This window comes from Nannospalax galili, unplaced genomic scaffold (assembly GCF_000622305.1).
Source record: "Nannospalax galili isolate Female #2095 unplaced genomic scaffold, S.galili_v1.0 scaffold809, whole genome shotgun sequence".
In the NCBI taxonomy this organism is placed as follows: domain Eukaryota; kingdom Metazoa; phylum Chordata; class Mammalia; order Rodentia; family Spalacidae; genus Nannospalax; species Nannospalax galili.
The window spans coordinates 2,648,063-2,663,651 of record NW_008360015.1 but is presented as its reverse complement, the minus strand read 5'-3'; the positions used below and the strand labels follow the sequence as shown (position 1 = coordinate 2,663,651).

Here is a 15,589-nt window from a genome sequence, read left to right as displayed (position 1 = left end):
ATCATATTCAGTTTATACTGAGTACAATATTATATAATTGTATTAGTTCAACTGTAATCTAAAAGTTCACAGCCAATTTTGAAAGAGATGCATCTTAGCTCTGGAAATTGTTATTGAATATGTCAATGCTGTTGTAATGAAATGCTTCTTCTAATTATATGGTTACTAAATAAATAATTTTAAAATTTTATTGCAACTAGTGTGTACAGGGCCTAAGACAAAAATCACGTGGATTTGTGCTCTTTTTGTTCTTTGCTGATTTAAAGTAAAAGGGATGAGTTTTAAATTTTTGAACCAGATTCTTAGATATTAGGGCATATGATTTTCAAAGTCCTGAAAAGTCTCTAATGGGGCTCAAGAGACATCTTGGTGATTAAGAGCACTGAGTGCTCCTGCAGAGGACTGAGGTTCAGTTCCCAGCACCCACATGGTGGCTAATAACCACTCATACTCCAGTTTCCAGGGATTTGATTCCCTCTTCTGGCCTCTGTGGGCATTTCATGACTCCAGTGAACCTACATACATTCAGCTAAAACACTCATACACATAAAATAAAAATAATTTGTTAAGTCCTAAGGGGCTGGAGAGACAGCTCGGTGATTAAGAACACTCTGCTCTTGCAGAGGACCCAGGTTTGGTTCCCAGAACCCACATAATGGCCAACAACCATCTGTAACTCCAGTTCCAGGAGATCTGATGCCCTCTTCTGGCATTGCACACATATGGTACACTTACATACATGCAGGCAAAACACTCACACACATAAAATAAAAATAAATTTTAAAATAATAATTAATAAATAAAATCCTGAACATTTAGGGGGGTCATTAAAACTTACAAGGTAACCTGAGCAAGTATAATACATTTCAATCTATTCTTGGTGTCTAGGGATGCTGTAAATAGGGAATTCCGAGTCCTAAAAGTTTTTCTCAATAGTGCTTTAGCCTCATTCTCTTCCGTGCCGGAGGAGGAAGCCTCCAACAAAGTGATCTTCTTCTGATCACATAAGAAGGAAAAGAAACTGTCATGGAGATGGAGAAGTGTCAGCCTGAGGACGGTGGGAACTTGCCAGATATCTGCCCCAAACCAGGTGTGCCAAAGGCCTTCCTGCTCTCAATACTAAACCCCTAGTATGTCAATTTGTCTGCCTAAGTCCCTCTACTACAATTTAAATGCTTTCGTGGCAAAGTATTAACATAGGTGAGTTATGTGTAGGTAAAGCTGGACAACTGCCTTGAGCCTCAAATGAAAGAATAAACACATATGTCCTTCTCTTCTCCCATGAAGAAAACCAACTGACAAGAAGGAGTTGCATACTAAATACACATATCCTGGAGATTAACCTCACTGGCCAGTGATTCACATGAAACAGGACCAAGTTGTTCAGGGAAATGCAAATACTTTCTCTAAATGTGCCATATTATTATTTTAAATTTTCAAGTAGTGTGCATGTATTTTCCATGGAGAAACACAAAAAGATGCTCACACAATACATATGCAAATAGCACTTGTTCATTTTTTTTTTTGGTCTGTAGCCCCCGCTGTCCTGGAACTCACTATGTAGACCAGGCTGGCCTCGAACTCACAGAGATCAGCCTGCCTCTGCCTCCCAAGTGCTGGGATTAAAGGCATGTGCCACCACGCCCAGCGCATTTGTTCATTTTTTAAGTAGCTTAAAATTTTTATGAAATAACTCCAAAACGACTGCAAGCCATGTTCTTCTAAAACATTTACTAACGGCTTTCGGTGCAAAATCCCCTTTAGGAACCATTAAAAATTTATGGAAAAAATAAAATAAGGTGAAGAAGAAAGAAGATCTATCCCTCTATACAATGCAGAGGCTTTCATGAGAGCATGGTAACATCGGTGGTGAAAACAACCTGCAGAACAAGAGCAGAACAGGGCAAACAGGCACAGAAACCCAAGGGGAAGCCTCACTGGGGGACTGAGAAAGATCGTGAAGTACGGAAACAGAGCAAGAGGGGGAAGAAATGGGTCCGTGGCCTATGAGAATGCAGTAACTGCCTGTTTTCTGGAGCAGAACTACTGAGAAGGGAGGCACAAATCTAGATGTCCTCAAATGGTTGGAGTTCTTCATACCCAACAATTATGCTTTCGAATAGTGATTCTCAACACTGACTTCACATGGGAAATCAGAGATGAGCCTTTAGACATGGTATCCCTGTAAGCCCCAGCTGTCCTAGAACTCACTATATAGACCAGGCTGGCCTTGAACACACAGCAATCCACCTGTCTCTGCCTCCTGAGTGCTGGGATTAAGGGCATGTGCCACCATGCCCAGCTTGGAGATGAGATACTAAAACCACACTCTGGGTAAATTATTTTAGGATTTCAGAAATGACCAGGCATCATGAGATTTTTGTTTGACTCTTGAGACAGGAAGCCATGTAGCCCAAGCTTGTTTCAAATTCACTAAGTAGCCAAGGATTACTTGAACTTCTGATCCTCCTGCCTTCATCTCCTGAGTGCTAAGATTATAGGTATGTGCCACCACACCCAGCTCATATCGTGTTGGGGATGGAACCTATGGCTTCGTGCATGCTAGGCACGCACTTTGCCAACTGAGCTACATCCCTAGCCCTTGCTATGAGGTTTAAAGCACCTCAGTGATGCCGATGTATCAAGTGGTTGAGAAGCACTGTCAGAAGATGACTTCTATGAGTCCTGGTAGAAGAAAGAATCACTCAACAAACGTGATGATGTGATCATTGCGTCTCTTGATTGTGCATGACACATCCTACCCCAGTGGAGATGAACTGTGTGGGAATAAGTTATAATATGGACATGCTCTAAACAAAAGACTTTTACTTAACCTTACAACCAAAACATTAATCTTATCCTAGCTTGTTTATAATGTAGACAAGCTCACCGAGCCTTGTGCTTCCCTTGTGATCTGGGCATATAACTTTAATCCCTCATGACCCTTCCTTGCCCTTGACCCAGAATAATGAGAGAGAGAGAGAGAGAGAGAGAGAGAGAGAGAGAGAGAGAGACATATCAAATACTTTAAATAGTGGAGATTTGTTGGAAGCAGCAAAGATTATCCTATTTGTGTTGCAAACAATAGATGAGATTAAATTGATAACATTTGATTGTGGTTGTATGTGTGCTGTCCTAGGCCAATAAGGGTAAGCAGGGAAAAAATCCTCCTCCTCTGATAAGGTTCTGGTTTTACTTCTCCATTTTATGCTGGATATACTGTTTCAATAAAAGAAAAGAGTGAACCCTGTTCAAGAGCACGGTTCTGAGAGTAATCTAAAGGTTCCCTCTCAGTTAAAATGAATGTCTTTACTCAAGCATTGCTGTAATGTGGTATCGTGGAGTAAGAACTATGGAGCTGAATTTAAGACCTGAACTTCAAACAGAATGCATATAATCCTATCATGCTGATCTTTACTGACGCCTCATGATGTTACAGCAGTACTTTATAGACACAGAACAAATGCCTCTTAGCTCGTACCTGGTTGCAAACAGCTCATTTGACCAGAGAACAAATTATTAAACATTAAACAAACATACTCGTTTTTGTATATAGAACCTTCAGTTGAAAAAAATGCCTCTTGTGAAACATTATTTTGCTGCCTCACCTGTGTTTCTTTACAAGGTTGGAAGGAGAAGTTCTGCAGGACTTTAGTGATAGCGAGTTTCATGTTCATGAGCGCAAACCTCATGCCAATGCAGTTCCGGGGTCCATTTCCAAAGGGCAGGTACACGTAAGGATCGATGCTACCCTTGTTCTTCTTGCTGAACCTGGTGATATAACAGTAGATGAAATGTTACGAAGGATAAAAGCCATAAGAGCTGCCAGGCATGGTGAAGAAACCTTTAAACTCAGCACTTGGGAGGCAGAGGCAGGTATATCCCTGTGAAATTGAGGCCAGCCTGGTCTACATAGTGAGTTCCAGGCCAGCTGGGGCTACAGGAAGACCCTGTCTCAAAAAAATGCAAAAATTTTAAGTCACAAGAGCCACATATTTTGAGCTGTGCCTTAGACATCCTAACCAGTAGTATACAGATAGTCTTTGCAGGGGCTCACTGTACTCCTAATGACAGTATTTGGCTATGAGAATTGCACACTAAGTCCTTTTCCACCTCCATTTACCCTGTAAGAACTTCCACATGGTTGAGACGGATGCTGTTGGAAAAGTACATCTTCATGTGCCCACTGGTGTAAAGTGGCATGACTCTTATGGGGATAACCAACCACTTTCTGCCTGGATTTGAGGGCTGCTCCACAGAGGGAATTCATGCTCTAAATCCAGTCAAAAGTCTATAACTGGAGAGGTTATAAAAATTAGGGGGGGGGGAAGCTACTACTGTTATTTTGCTAAATGAACAGGGTGTCAAACTGCCTTCTAAATATTTACGATTTGCACTGTTGTCAGTCTTGAGAAGCTTCTGTTTGCAACAGGGGGTGGTCAATGCAGAGACTCATAAATGGTCAAAGCACTGAGAATAAGTGACTGTTGAGTGCTCAGGCCTAAACTGGACATCTATATCACCATCTTCAAGGCTCGAGGAACATCACAGAGTAGGAGGCAAAAAGAATGTAAGATGAGATGGAGAGCCATCTTCTGAACACAAGACCATTGCACTCAGGAACTCAAAGAGGGTGTGGTTACCTGCACAAGATATGCTCAAAACTAGGCCCACTGTCATATCATCATGAATGGGTGAGGAGCTCATGAGGCCCTCCCACCCCTCCCTGAGGAGCTTTTGGCAATTAATGGTTATTGGAGGAGGGGAGTCTTTCTTCAGTGGTGGAGCCACTGGTAAATTTTCCATGCTGCAGTAAATAACCCCCACCCATTAAGCAACTTTAGTTAAACTTGGTGAGTCACAAGAAAACAAAACAAAAGATATAAAAACAGGAGGGGAATTTGTTGAGACTAAGAACGGATTCAGTATGAGAGGGAGAAATGAGACAGGATAATGTAAGGTGAAATGGACAAAATATATTATATACATGTATACATGTTAAAGAATAAAAAGAAAGAAAAAAATACATCTTTAAACACTACCATTCCATTCAAGATAATGATAGGCTTCTACTCTGAAAAGCACATAGTGATTAGATAGATTGAAGGAAGATGGGTTCCCATCTCACACCCAAATCGGTCATTTACTATTAGAGGAAGGAGGAGAAGAGCCTGTCAGTGTTTAAATTGACATGTTCCCATCCTGGGTGTCTTCTCCTCCCCTCTCTTTTTCTCCCTTTGTCATTCTCCTCACAGAATGCCAATGAATGCAAAATCATATTTGTATCATCTCCTGGAAGAGACATCATAGCATGTACAAGCCAGTGTGGTTCTGAGTACGTTCCCTTTCCTGGGATCTCTGTACCTCTCAGGGCGGAATTCCTCAGGCTCTGGCCAGTACTTTGGGTCCCGATGGAGAGCAAAGGCTGGAGCTGCCACTATTGCCCCTTTGGGAATAAATAATCCATCGAGCTCAATATCTTTTTTACAGGCCCTCTCAATTCTGTTAGCAATTGGATACAATCTGAGTGTTTCATTCAGCACCATGTCCAGATACTCCATCTCCATCACAGTATCGTAGGTGGGAAGTACCTGGGAAGAAAAAAACAGTTTTTGGTTAAGATTTGGAATTAACTTTCAATTCAGTCAGCATTGTACTGTTGAGTTGTTAGCAACTCCAAAGTTGATTCAGATACCATGGATCGTCCCTTGGTTTCTTTCTGTCTAACTTTAAACAGAGAGTCTCTACTCTGAGTCAGAGCTGAGTCAGCCTGTCAAGCCCAGTGAAGGACAGCCTTGCTCAGCGGACAGCTGGACCAGAGAAGATCCAGAAATCTCATCTAACCATCCAGAGAGTTGAGTGATTAATGCCTATTCTTAAATGTCACACAGATTGTGCATGTGTCTTACTTGGTATCATTGTGGTCATAGATAAGAGATACATCAAGGCCAGCACTATATCACAATGATCTTATATTTCTTTGAATAGGATTTATTTCCTATGTTTCTCCTTTTCTTAATCTTTTTAGAGCCTTCCTCAATAGTACTGGGGACCAATGCTTACCCTCTCCATAAAAATGATCAAGGGCTGCTGAGATGGCTCAGTGAGTAAAAGCATCTGCCACAAAGTCTGTTGACCTATTTTGGTCCTCAGAACTCACATGGTGGTGGAAGGAGAGAACTGACTCTGACAGGTTGTCTTACAACCTCCGCACACATGCGCCCCCCCAACATACAAATAAATAAATAAGTAAATAAATAAAATTATCATTGTAGAGCTGGAAAGATCACTCAGTGGGCAAGAGTGCTTGCTACGCAAGTATGAGGGCTTGAGTTCAGATCCCCCAGAATCCATGTAAAAGCCAGATGCAGTAACACAGGCACAATCCCAGCATTCCTACAGTAAAATGGAAGACAGACACAGGAGAACCCCAGAGGCTCATAGGCCAGCTAGCCTGAAATTCCCATCAATGAAAAACAAAGAGACCCTGTCTCAAACAAGGTAGAAGGTTAGGACCAACACCCAAGACTGTCCTCTGACCTCCACATATGTGCTACAATGAGAGAGAGAGAGAGAGAGAGAGAGAGAGAGAGAAAGGAGAGAGAGAGGAGAGAGTGGAGAGAGAGAGGAGAGGAGAGAGAGAAGAGAGAGGAGAGAGGGGAGAAAGGAGAGAGGAGAGAGAGAGGAGAGAGAGAGATCATTGCAGATGATGAGAAGGCATCTTTATCTAAACTCCTCTTCCCTCCCTCTCCAGGTACCATCCCCTCACCTTATTGGGCAGAGCTGCATCAATCTCCTCCTGCAGTTTCTTCTGGATATCAGGGTGAGTGGCCAGTAAATACATGACAAAGGAAAGTGTGCTGCTGCTGGTCTCATAGCCAGCAAAAATAAAGATCACTGACTGGGCTATGATCTCCAAATCAGACATAGCTATGAGAGAAAATATTTTAAGTAAGGCAGGTCAGTGTAGAACATCACAGATGAGATGAAGCTCCCATTTCCCTAGAGGTTATGGAAGAGTCATTAAGTCACGCTGGGACTGGTGATCTCTGTGGTATCTACTGTGCTATCTAAAAGGGAAGACTGCTTCAGTCAGGTTGTTCCAAGGGTTATACTTCTGTTCTTCATCGCAGAAAACTCACCACCACCACCAGTGGAAGACTTCAAGATATAAAGTTTCTCTTTTTTGAAGATTTATTTTCATTTTTATTTACATATATATGTATGTGCACATGTGAGTGCAGTGCCCAAAGAGACCAGAGGAAGGGAGCTGGAATTACAAGGCAGTTGTAAGTTACTGGATGTGGGTGATGGGACCTGAACTCCAGTCTTCTGGAAGAGCAGCAAATGCTCTTAACCACTGAGCCAGCTCTCCAGTCCCAAGACAGAATTTCTTTCTCTCTTTTTTTAAAGATTTATTTTATTTTTATTTTTGGGTGTGTGCACATGTGTGTGAGTGCCCATGGAAGCCAGAAGAGGGCGTTGGATCCCCTGGAGCCGGAGTTACCAGCAGTTGTTAGCCACCATATAGGTGCTAGGAATCCAAACCTGGATCCTCTGTTAGAACAGCAAGTGCTCTTAACCACTGAGCCATCATTCCAGCCCTCCAAAACATAGAATCTCTATCTACAGGAGCCAGGGATATGGCTCAGTGGGTACAGTGTTTGCTACACAAGCCACATGTGGCTGCAACTGTGACCCTAGTACTGGGGGCGGGCAGGGGCAGGAGGATCCTTGGGGCTTGATGGCCAGCTGAGGTCTAGCTGATTCAGTAAGAGACCCTGCCTCAAAATACAAGGGGTGGAAAGCAATGGAGAACCCTAATGTTGACCTCTGGCCTTCACACATCCCCATATGGGCAAGCACACATGTACAGACATGTGCACATGCATACATAACTACATACAAAAAAAGAAAAAAATAGTATCTACCTGACCCATACACAGCGTTATCCTCATGGGTCTTGGATAATTATAAACACGCATTAGCGGGGCTGGAGAGATGACTCAGTAGTTAAGAGTGCTGACTGCTCTTGCAGGGGAGCCAGGTTCAGTTCCTAGCACCCAAAAGGAAGCTAACAACCACCCATAACTCCAGTTCCAGGGATTCCAATGCCCTCTTCTGGTCTCTATGGGCATTGCATGCACATACGTAAATGCAGGCAAAACACTCATACACATAAAATAAAAATACATAATTTTTTTTAAAACATACATTAAGTAGAATAGGATCTAGCTTGGTACATGAAGAAAAATCTAAATTAGTCTAGCTGAAATATACCTGGAAAATTGTTAAGGTTTGACATAACAGTGCCTCATTGTATGGGAAATTGAAGGGTCTTTCATTTAAACATACCTGAGAGAATTACATGGATCCATACTGGGCTACAGAGAACTCTCAGTACTCCAGTGTGGCCCATGGACCAACAGTATCATCTGCATCTGTGAGTTTACTAGAATTACACATATCAAACCTACCCTAGAGTGAATCTATCAACCCAAAATCTGAACTTCCATTAAATGTGGATATTTCTTTGCACAACCTCACTTAAGAAGCAAGAGTTCTTTGACAGACATCACTCCATGCCTCCCCAAAATATCTGTGATTCTGACGATGGTAACTTCTTTCACTCAGTTAGCATAAGTTCCATACTACAGAATTGCAATTGGACTATAAACCCAGAATTAAGAACTATATTAAAATTTTATGTCTATTTTAGCAATCCAAAATGAACCATAAGGGCTCGAGATGTCTAGCTCAGGTGATAGCATCCTTGCCTAGCATATGCAAAGCCCTGGGGTCTATCCCAGCACTTTGTAAACTAAGCAAGGTGGCATGCTCCTGTAATCCCAGCACTTAGGAGGCAGGATCAGAAGTTTAAGGTCGTTCTAGGGTACATAGTGAATTGTAAGGCCAGTTTGGGCTACATGAGACCCTGTCTCAAAAGAAAGAAAACACAGAAGAAGAAAAACAGAAGAACTTGAACTTGATAGGTCACGTGAAAGGGTTTCAAGTGGACAAACACAAAATACATGATGACTTTTAAAAAGTAAATTTAGGGGACTGGAGAAATGGTCCAATGGTTAAGAGCACTCACTGGTTCCTCCTGCAGAGGACCTGGGCTCTGTTCCCTGCACCCACATGGTGACTAGCAACTGTCTATAACTCCAGTTCCAAGGAATCTGATACCCTCTTCTGGCATCTTCAGACATTGCACAACATGGGTGCACTTACATACATGCAGGCAATACATTCATACACATAAAATAAAAATAAATTTTTTTAAAGTAAACTTGTGGATATGCAAGATCATACTGATATAAATAAGTGAATATACACTGAAGAGATGGCTCAGTGCTTAGGAGCACTGGTTACTCTTGCAGAGGACCCAAGTTGGGTTCCCAGAACCACATGGTGGCTAACAACCATCCATAACTCCAGTTTCAGGGAATCTGGCACCCTCTTCTGACCTCCATGGGCATTGCATGGGTGTACTTACATACATGCAGGCAATACATTCATACACATAAAAATAAATAAATAAATTTTTTAAAAAAATAAGTGGATGTACAAGGAATGAACAAATTGCTAAGAATGGAACACTTCCTTTACCTTGCGTCCTGACTCATGCATATAGACCAGAGGTTGGAATTGGAAAGTCATTATTTTCCAAACATAGTAGTAATCATGGTTTTAAACTTCTTTAACCCATAGACTGGAGGCTGGGGAGATAGCTCACTGGTTAAGAACACTTGCTGTATACACAGGAGAATCTGAGTTCAACTCCCCAACACCCATGAACAAAAGCCACACGTCCCTGTAACCCTAATGTTGTGGGCAGCAGATACAGGAGGATCACCGAGGCCTGGCTCCAGGTTCAGTATGACATCTGGTCTTAAGGGAATAAGGCAGGGTGGTAGGGAAGGACACCTGACATCCTCCTCTGACCTCCGCATGTGCATGCATGGGTATGCACACCTGTGCATACACGACACCGAAAAGAGAGACAAAAAAATCCATAGTGGATAAAGCCCATGTGGAAAAGAATGACTAGGATTGTGATATTTAAGCAGTCACAGAGGCTTACCCCAGGAGCTGCTTATACAAGGAAAAAATAAATCTTTACCACAGAAAAAGTTAGTGAGCACACGTTCACTGGGTGCTTCTGGGGAATAGCAGCACGGTTGGATATGTGCCTCCTCATAGATGTCTAGATTCAAATGTCTTTGCAGAAGTTCTGATTCAACGTACTGGAGGAGACTGAGAACTGGCACTTGTGTTCACACAGGTGACACACAGACCACCAAAGACTTTCATCATGGCTACCCTTCATGTTTGGAACAAACAGCATATGCCCAGAGGATCCTAGAAAATTCTGTGTGTATAATATCCATGTTTTTCTGTAACTTGGCAGAAATGTTGCTCTGCCTAGAAAACCTCCCAAACATTTTCTCAGCTGCCAACCCCTCCCTCAGAGCTCCCTTGTCCACAGACTAGGAAACCCTTGGATACCTTTGTGAGATTCTTTGTCTTTGGTATTATTATGAGCGTTCATCATCAGCTGAAGAAAATCCACTCGGTGCTGGAAGCAGAAAGAGATTTCCAAGACAGAAGGTCAATGGTGAGGTCAGAGGTGAATCGGGAGTAGAAATAGCTGCCGCCTTGACTCTCTTAGGAAGAAGTCCCAGACTTCAGTCTTTTCTCCACCTTCCTTGTCTTAACCAATGGACCCTTAGACGAACCAACTCCCATTTCCAGAGCTCAGTTCCAAGTTTTGGAACACTTCACACACTCAGCATTTCCAAGACCACTACAAAATCCTAAATGACATGAGGGTTACCCGTCCTTCCTCTCTGGCCTGTAGACAGCCTTGTGTAATCTCTAAGACATATACATCAAAGATAAGCTGCATCCCCCAATAGCCAAAGAGCACCTTCCCTCAAGGGAGATCAAGAGAGACCCAAATTTGACACAGAATCCAACAGGTCTGATCAGACTCGCTATGTGTCAAATCAAAGGCTTAGAACTGAAATGATTTCTTGACAGTAGAAGTTCTGGAGACATCCTAATTACAGTAAATACAGTTTTAAACAGTAATTTTCATTCTTTAACAATGTTTTGAAGGAAAGGGAAATGGCAAAGTTTTTCCCTATTTAAACCTTTTTTACTTATTCTTGGAGAACTTCATACATATATAAAATGAAATATTATATGCACCCCACATTTCCTCTGTCCAAGTCCCTCTGGATCTTACATAGCATGTCCCCTCCCACCTTCATGTCCTCTTCTTTTCTTTTTAATAACACACTAAGCCGAATTAGTGCTACCCATGTGTACATGGGTGTGGTGCCTTCCACTGGGGCATGATCCACCTACCAGGAGCCACAGCCCTGAACAAAAATGACTCTTCCTCCCCAAGCAGTTATTCACTACCAATAGCTCCTCAGGAAGGATGGGACCTCATGAGCCCCTCCTCCATCCATGCTGGGGCATAGACTGGTTTGATCTACGAGTGGCCACACCCTCAAAGAAGATGGAGTCTCCCTTCCAAAGAAACTATCAATTGCTGACAGTTCCCGAGGAAGGGGTGGGGCTTTGAGAGCTCCTCTCCCATCTATGTCAGAACTCGGCTGGCTTGATCTTGTGCAGATCTTTTGCTCTGTGGATTTATTTCCATCCTTATGCATGCCATAGGAGTTTTCGTTCCTACTGTTAAGGGTTAACCTCTGGCTCAGCTTCAGTTGGATTCCCTAAACCCTGCCTTCTTCCTTCCCAAACAAATATACCTCTCTTTAAACTTAGCATTCTCTATCTACCTTTAGCCAAATGCAGAAACAACACAGATAACATGGTCATAGCCCAACACATTATCCAAATATGGAACTCCCATGACACCACCACCATATTTTACCTTCTGCTTGGAATCAAGGCGATTTTCCTTCGTGCTGTTCACAAATTTTTTGATAAATGATAAAGAATCCTTTGGGAAAAGGGAGATATTTAACATCTCATACACTGGAGTGAGGAATGGAAAGACAACTGGAAAGAAAAGACAAAAATATAAGCCTGAATGAAAAGTGCAAGTTTCATCTAGATAAATTATCCTTATCTGAAACCATCAGAAGAGTCTCATCAGTGTCTCAACTGGAAGCCCTTCCCTCTATGACCTCTGCTCAGGCTCCCGGCCACTGGCTCTGCACACACAGGGTCACTACCATATGGGGAAGCCAGTGAGCCCTTCTGTACTTTGGCGTGATCAAAGGAAGAAGGCTGCATTTCATGACCTCTGACCCTCTTTTCTATTGGAATGAAATCTTTGGGGCAAATCAGACCATATCCTACACCTATAATTCATGTGGGTCGAGAGAAAACAGTCTGGCTGGACCTGGTAGTACACACCATTAAATCCAGGCTCAATTAGAGGTGTCCCAAATCCAGAGAGAAAGCAAACCTCATATTCTTCCTCACATATGCACCCCCAACCTATAATATGTGCATATAAATATGTAAGCAGGTGTAAGTATGAGTATAATGTAACATTTAGAAAGATCAAGAGGCAGTAATATTGGGTGATGAGGAAGGACAGAATGCAAAAGGATGGGTCATGAAAAGAGATAAAGCTAATGTGTTCTAGCTTCAACTCTGTCATAGCTCTTTCTTTTTGTGGTGAATAAGTGTGCAAAATAGGGTCTGGAGAGATGGTTCAGCAGTTAAGAGCACTGGCTGCCCTTGCAGAGGACCCATGTTTGATTCCCAAAACCTACATGGTGACTAACAACCATCTATATCTCCAGTTCCAGGGGATCCAACACCCTCTCCTGACCTCTGCGGGCATTGCACAACACGGGTGCACTTACGTACATGTAGGCAATACACTCATATACATAAAATAAAAATAATAAATAAAATTATTTTTTAAAAAATAAATATATAAATTGGGCGTGGTGGCACACACCTTTAATCCCAGCACTTGGGAGGCAGAGGCAGGTGGATCTCTGTGAGTTCAAGGCCAGCCTGGTCTATATAGCAAGTTCCAGGCCAGCTGGGGCTACAGGGAGACCCTGCCTCAAAAAAGACCAAAAACAAAAAACATAACTTTGCACGTAATGTTCAAAGTGGTGAAATTCACAACACATGGAGTAGTCTGAATGTCCACCAACCAATATGGAGTATTATTTGTTCATGGAATAGGGAAATAATGATCCTTGTTTCATTGATAAAATGCTGCTAAATGAAAGAAGTCAGTCACAAAAGGCCACATAATGCATGATACCATTGATTTGAAGTGCCCAGAATAGGCAAAGTTACAAAAAGTGAATTGGTGGTTGTTTATGTGAAGCCTACTTGAAGGATGATAGTGAACAGTCCAAGGTTTCTCAGTGGACAGTGTTCTACAGTTGACACTGGTATTGTGCCCCATGGGGCAGCAGTTTTTGCAGAGACTCATAACTGGTCCAAGTGCTGAGAATAAGTGACTATGAGTGCACAGCCCTAAATGGGGCATCTCTATCAAGAACCCCCTCCTCAGGCTCAAGGAACCTCACAATGGGGCATGGAAAGAACGTAAGAGCCTGAGGGTAGGGAGGAGAGCTGTGCGCTGCTGTCCTCTGGAGATGACATGGCCCCTGCACGCATGAACTCAATGCAGCTGTGGTCACCTGCACAAGGCCTGCACAAGAACAAGGTAGCAAGATCAGTCGGCATTCCAGCAGGCAGCAATAATCAAACTCTGTGGGTTACAAAAAAAGGAGAGGACATGAAAATGGGAGGGAGGCGTGTTAGGGCATCTAAAGGACATGGGAGGTGGGAATTAGGTGGGTATACTCAAGATATATTTTATACATGTGTGAAATTATCAAAGAATAAATAAAAGAATTCAAAACAAAAGGAAATGAGCCAAATGTCTTTGAATGCATTAAAGACATTGAATTGTACAGGTTAAGAGCGTGAACACGTGGCAGGTGAATTATATATCAACAGCGCTAATACTTTAGAGGAAATGTGGAAGAGAAAGGCAGAAAACTAGTGCACATAGAAACGGACAAGAGCAATGGATCAAAAGGCAGAAGAACCAGTGTACATACCAACTGAAAAAAGCAATGGATTGAAAAAATCAAGTCTTAAGAGCTTCTTGGCTTTTTCCACAAAGGGATCCTGCGGGTTGTTGAGGGAATCAACACTCACTCCAAATGCGGTGCTAGTGATCACATCCATGCTGTACGCCCCAAACATGCTGAGTAAAGAGAGAGACATGGGAGTTAACATCTGCACCTCTTCCTCATCCTGCTACATATGCAGCAAGAAGGCTGAGAAAATTCATACGCCAGGGCACATGGTAAAGAAGATAAGCTAGGAGAAGCCGTTCGCTGTCAGAACTACCTGCTGGACCATCTCACAGTATGCCCCTATCACACTCACTCATGAGGCCATCATCTAGGGCTTGGATTGCAGATGTCTCTAGCTGGGAGTGATGGACACACTAAAGTGAATTAGATTCATCATTGTGACCAATGAGTGTAGTCACAAGAGAAAGATACCCCTAGTCAGACAAACTGTAACAGCATGTAGGGTATGGCTAACAAGCAAGCACTACGATTCTACAGAACGACAGTGAAACCAACTCTTCCTACAGCACTCAAGAAAAGGCATATTAATCTAGGTCTGCCTCTCCATGGATTCTGTGCCCAGAGCTGATTCATATTCTGTTCACTGTGTGTGGATCTGTGTGTTTGTGTTTGTATGTGTCCAGGTATATATGTGCATGTGAGTGTGGAAACCAGAGGTCAATCTGAGATGTCTTCCTTGTTTGGTTGTTTTGTTTATTTTTGTTACATTTATTTACTTACTCAATGTGTGCATATGTGTGTATGTGTGGGTGTGCATGCCACAGCATGTATGTGGACATCAGAAGATAACTTGTATCAGTTGTCTTCTTCTACCATGTGAGTCCTGGGGACCAAACTTGGGTCTTTAGGCTTTAATCCCAGCACTCAGGAGGCAGAGGTAAGAGGATCTCTATGAAATCAAGGCCAGCCTGGTCTACATAGTGAGTTCCAGGCCAGCTGGGGCTACAGGGAAATGCTTTCTTAAAAACAAAGCACATTTGCTCATTCATTAAAGGAGGGTCAAGCAGGGTCATTGGACCCTCACCGGAGTATCCAGTCACTCTTCCCAGCCAACTGTATGTAATTTGGCCCTAATCACACATGGTCTCCTGTATTTGGGGAGGGCTAAAGTATATAATCTGGGGAAGGCTAGGAAGAGAAGGCATGACCCATGCTGGGTAAAGGCTTTCCAGTGTGCATAGCCTCAGGTCATACATGCACCTCAGCAACCCCTAGTTATCTCGGTAAGTAAGCTCAATAAATTCACTGGTTCCCCAGTAAAACTTTAATCAAATATTGGCTCGACACTAGAACCTTAAAAGGGAATAAGCATTGCTTAGCATCCCCGGAAAAGAAGTCTCGCAACAGATGGAAAATTTATTTGTTAATGCTATTATGTCTCATAATTATTTAAAAAAGAAAATAATGTAAAAGATGTTAAAAGGACATGGGAATGGAGATATTTTCCAAAATAGAAAAAATGA

The 15,589-nt window shown here is 42.5% G+C and overlaps 1 protein-coding gene across 1 annotated transcript in view; it reads right to left on the bottom strand.

The window, feature by feature from the left end:
- Positions 1-15,589, bottom strand: part of LOC103726479 (cytochrome P450 3A11-like) — a 35,146-nt gene that overhangs the window by 4,043 nt on the left and 15,514 nt on the right. Inside the window, exons 7-12 of the mRNA XM_008824074.2 lie at positions 14,085-14,233; positions 11,912-12,039; positions 10,513-10,582; positions 6,770-6,930; positions 5,365-5,591; positions 3,609-3,771 (exon numbers count right to left, since the gene is read on the bottom strand). Of these exons, the coding sequence (XP_008822296.2) occupies positions 3,609-3,771; positions 5,365-5,591; positions 6,770-6,930; positions 10,513-10,582; positions 11,912-12,039; positions 14,085-14,233 (898 nt within the window). The remainder of the gene's footprint in view (positions 1-3,608; positions 3,772-5,364; positions 5,592-6,769; positions 6,931-10,512; positions 10,583-11,911; positions 12,040-14,084; positions 14,234-15,589) is intronic.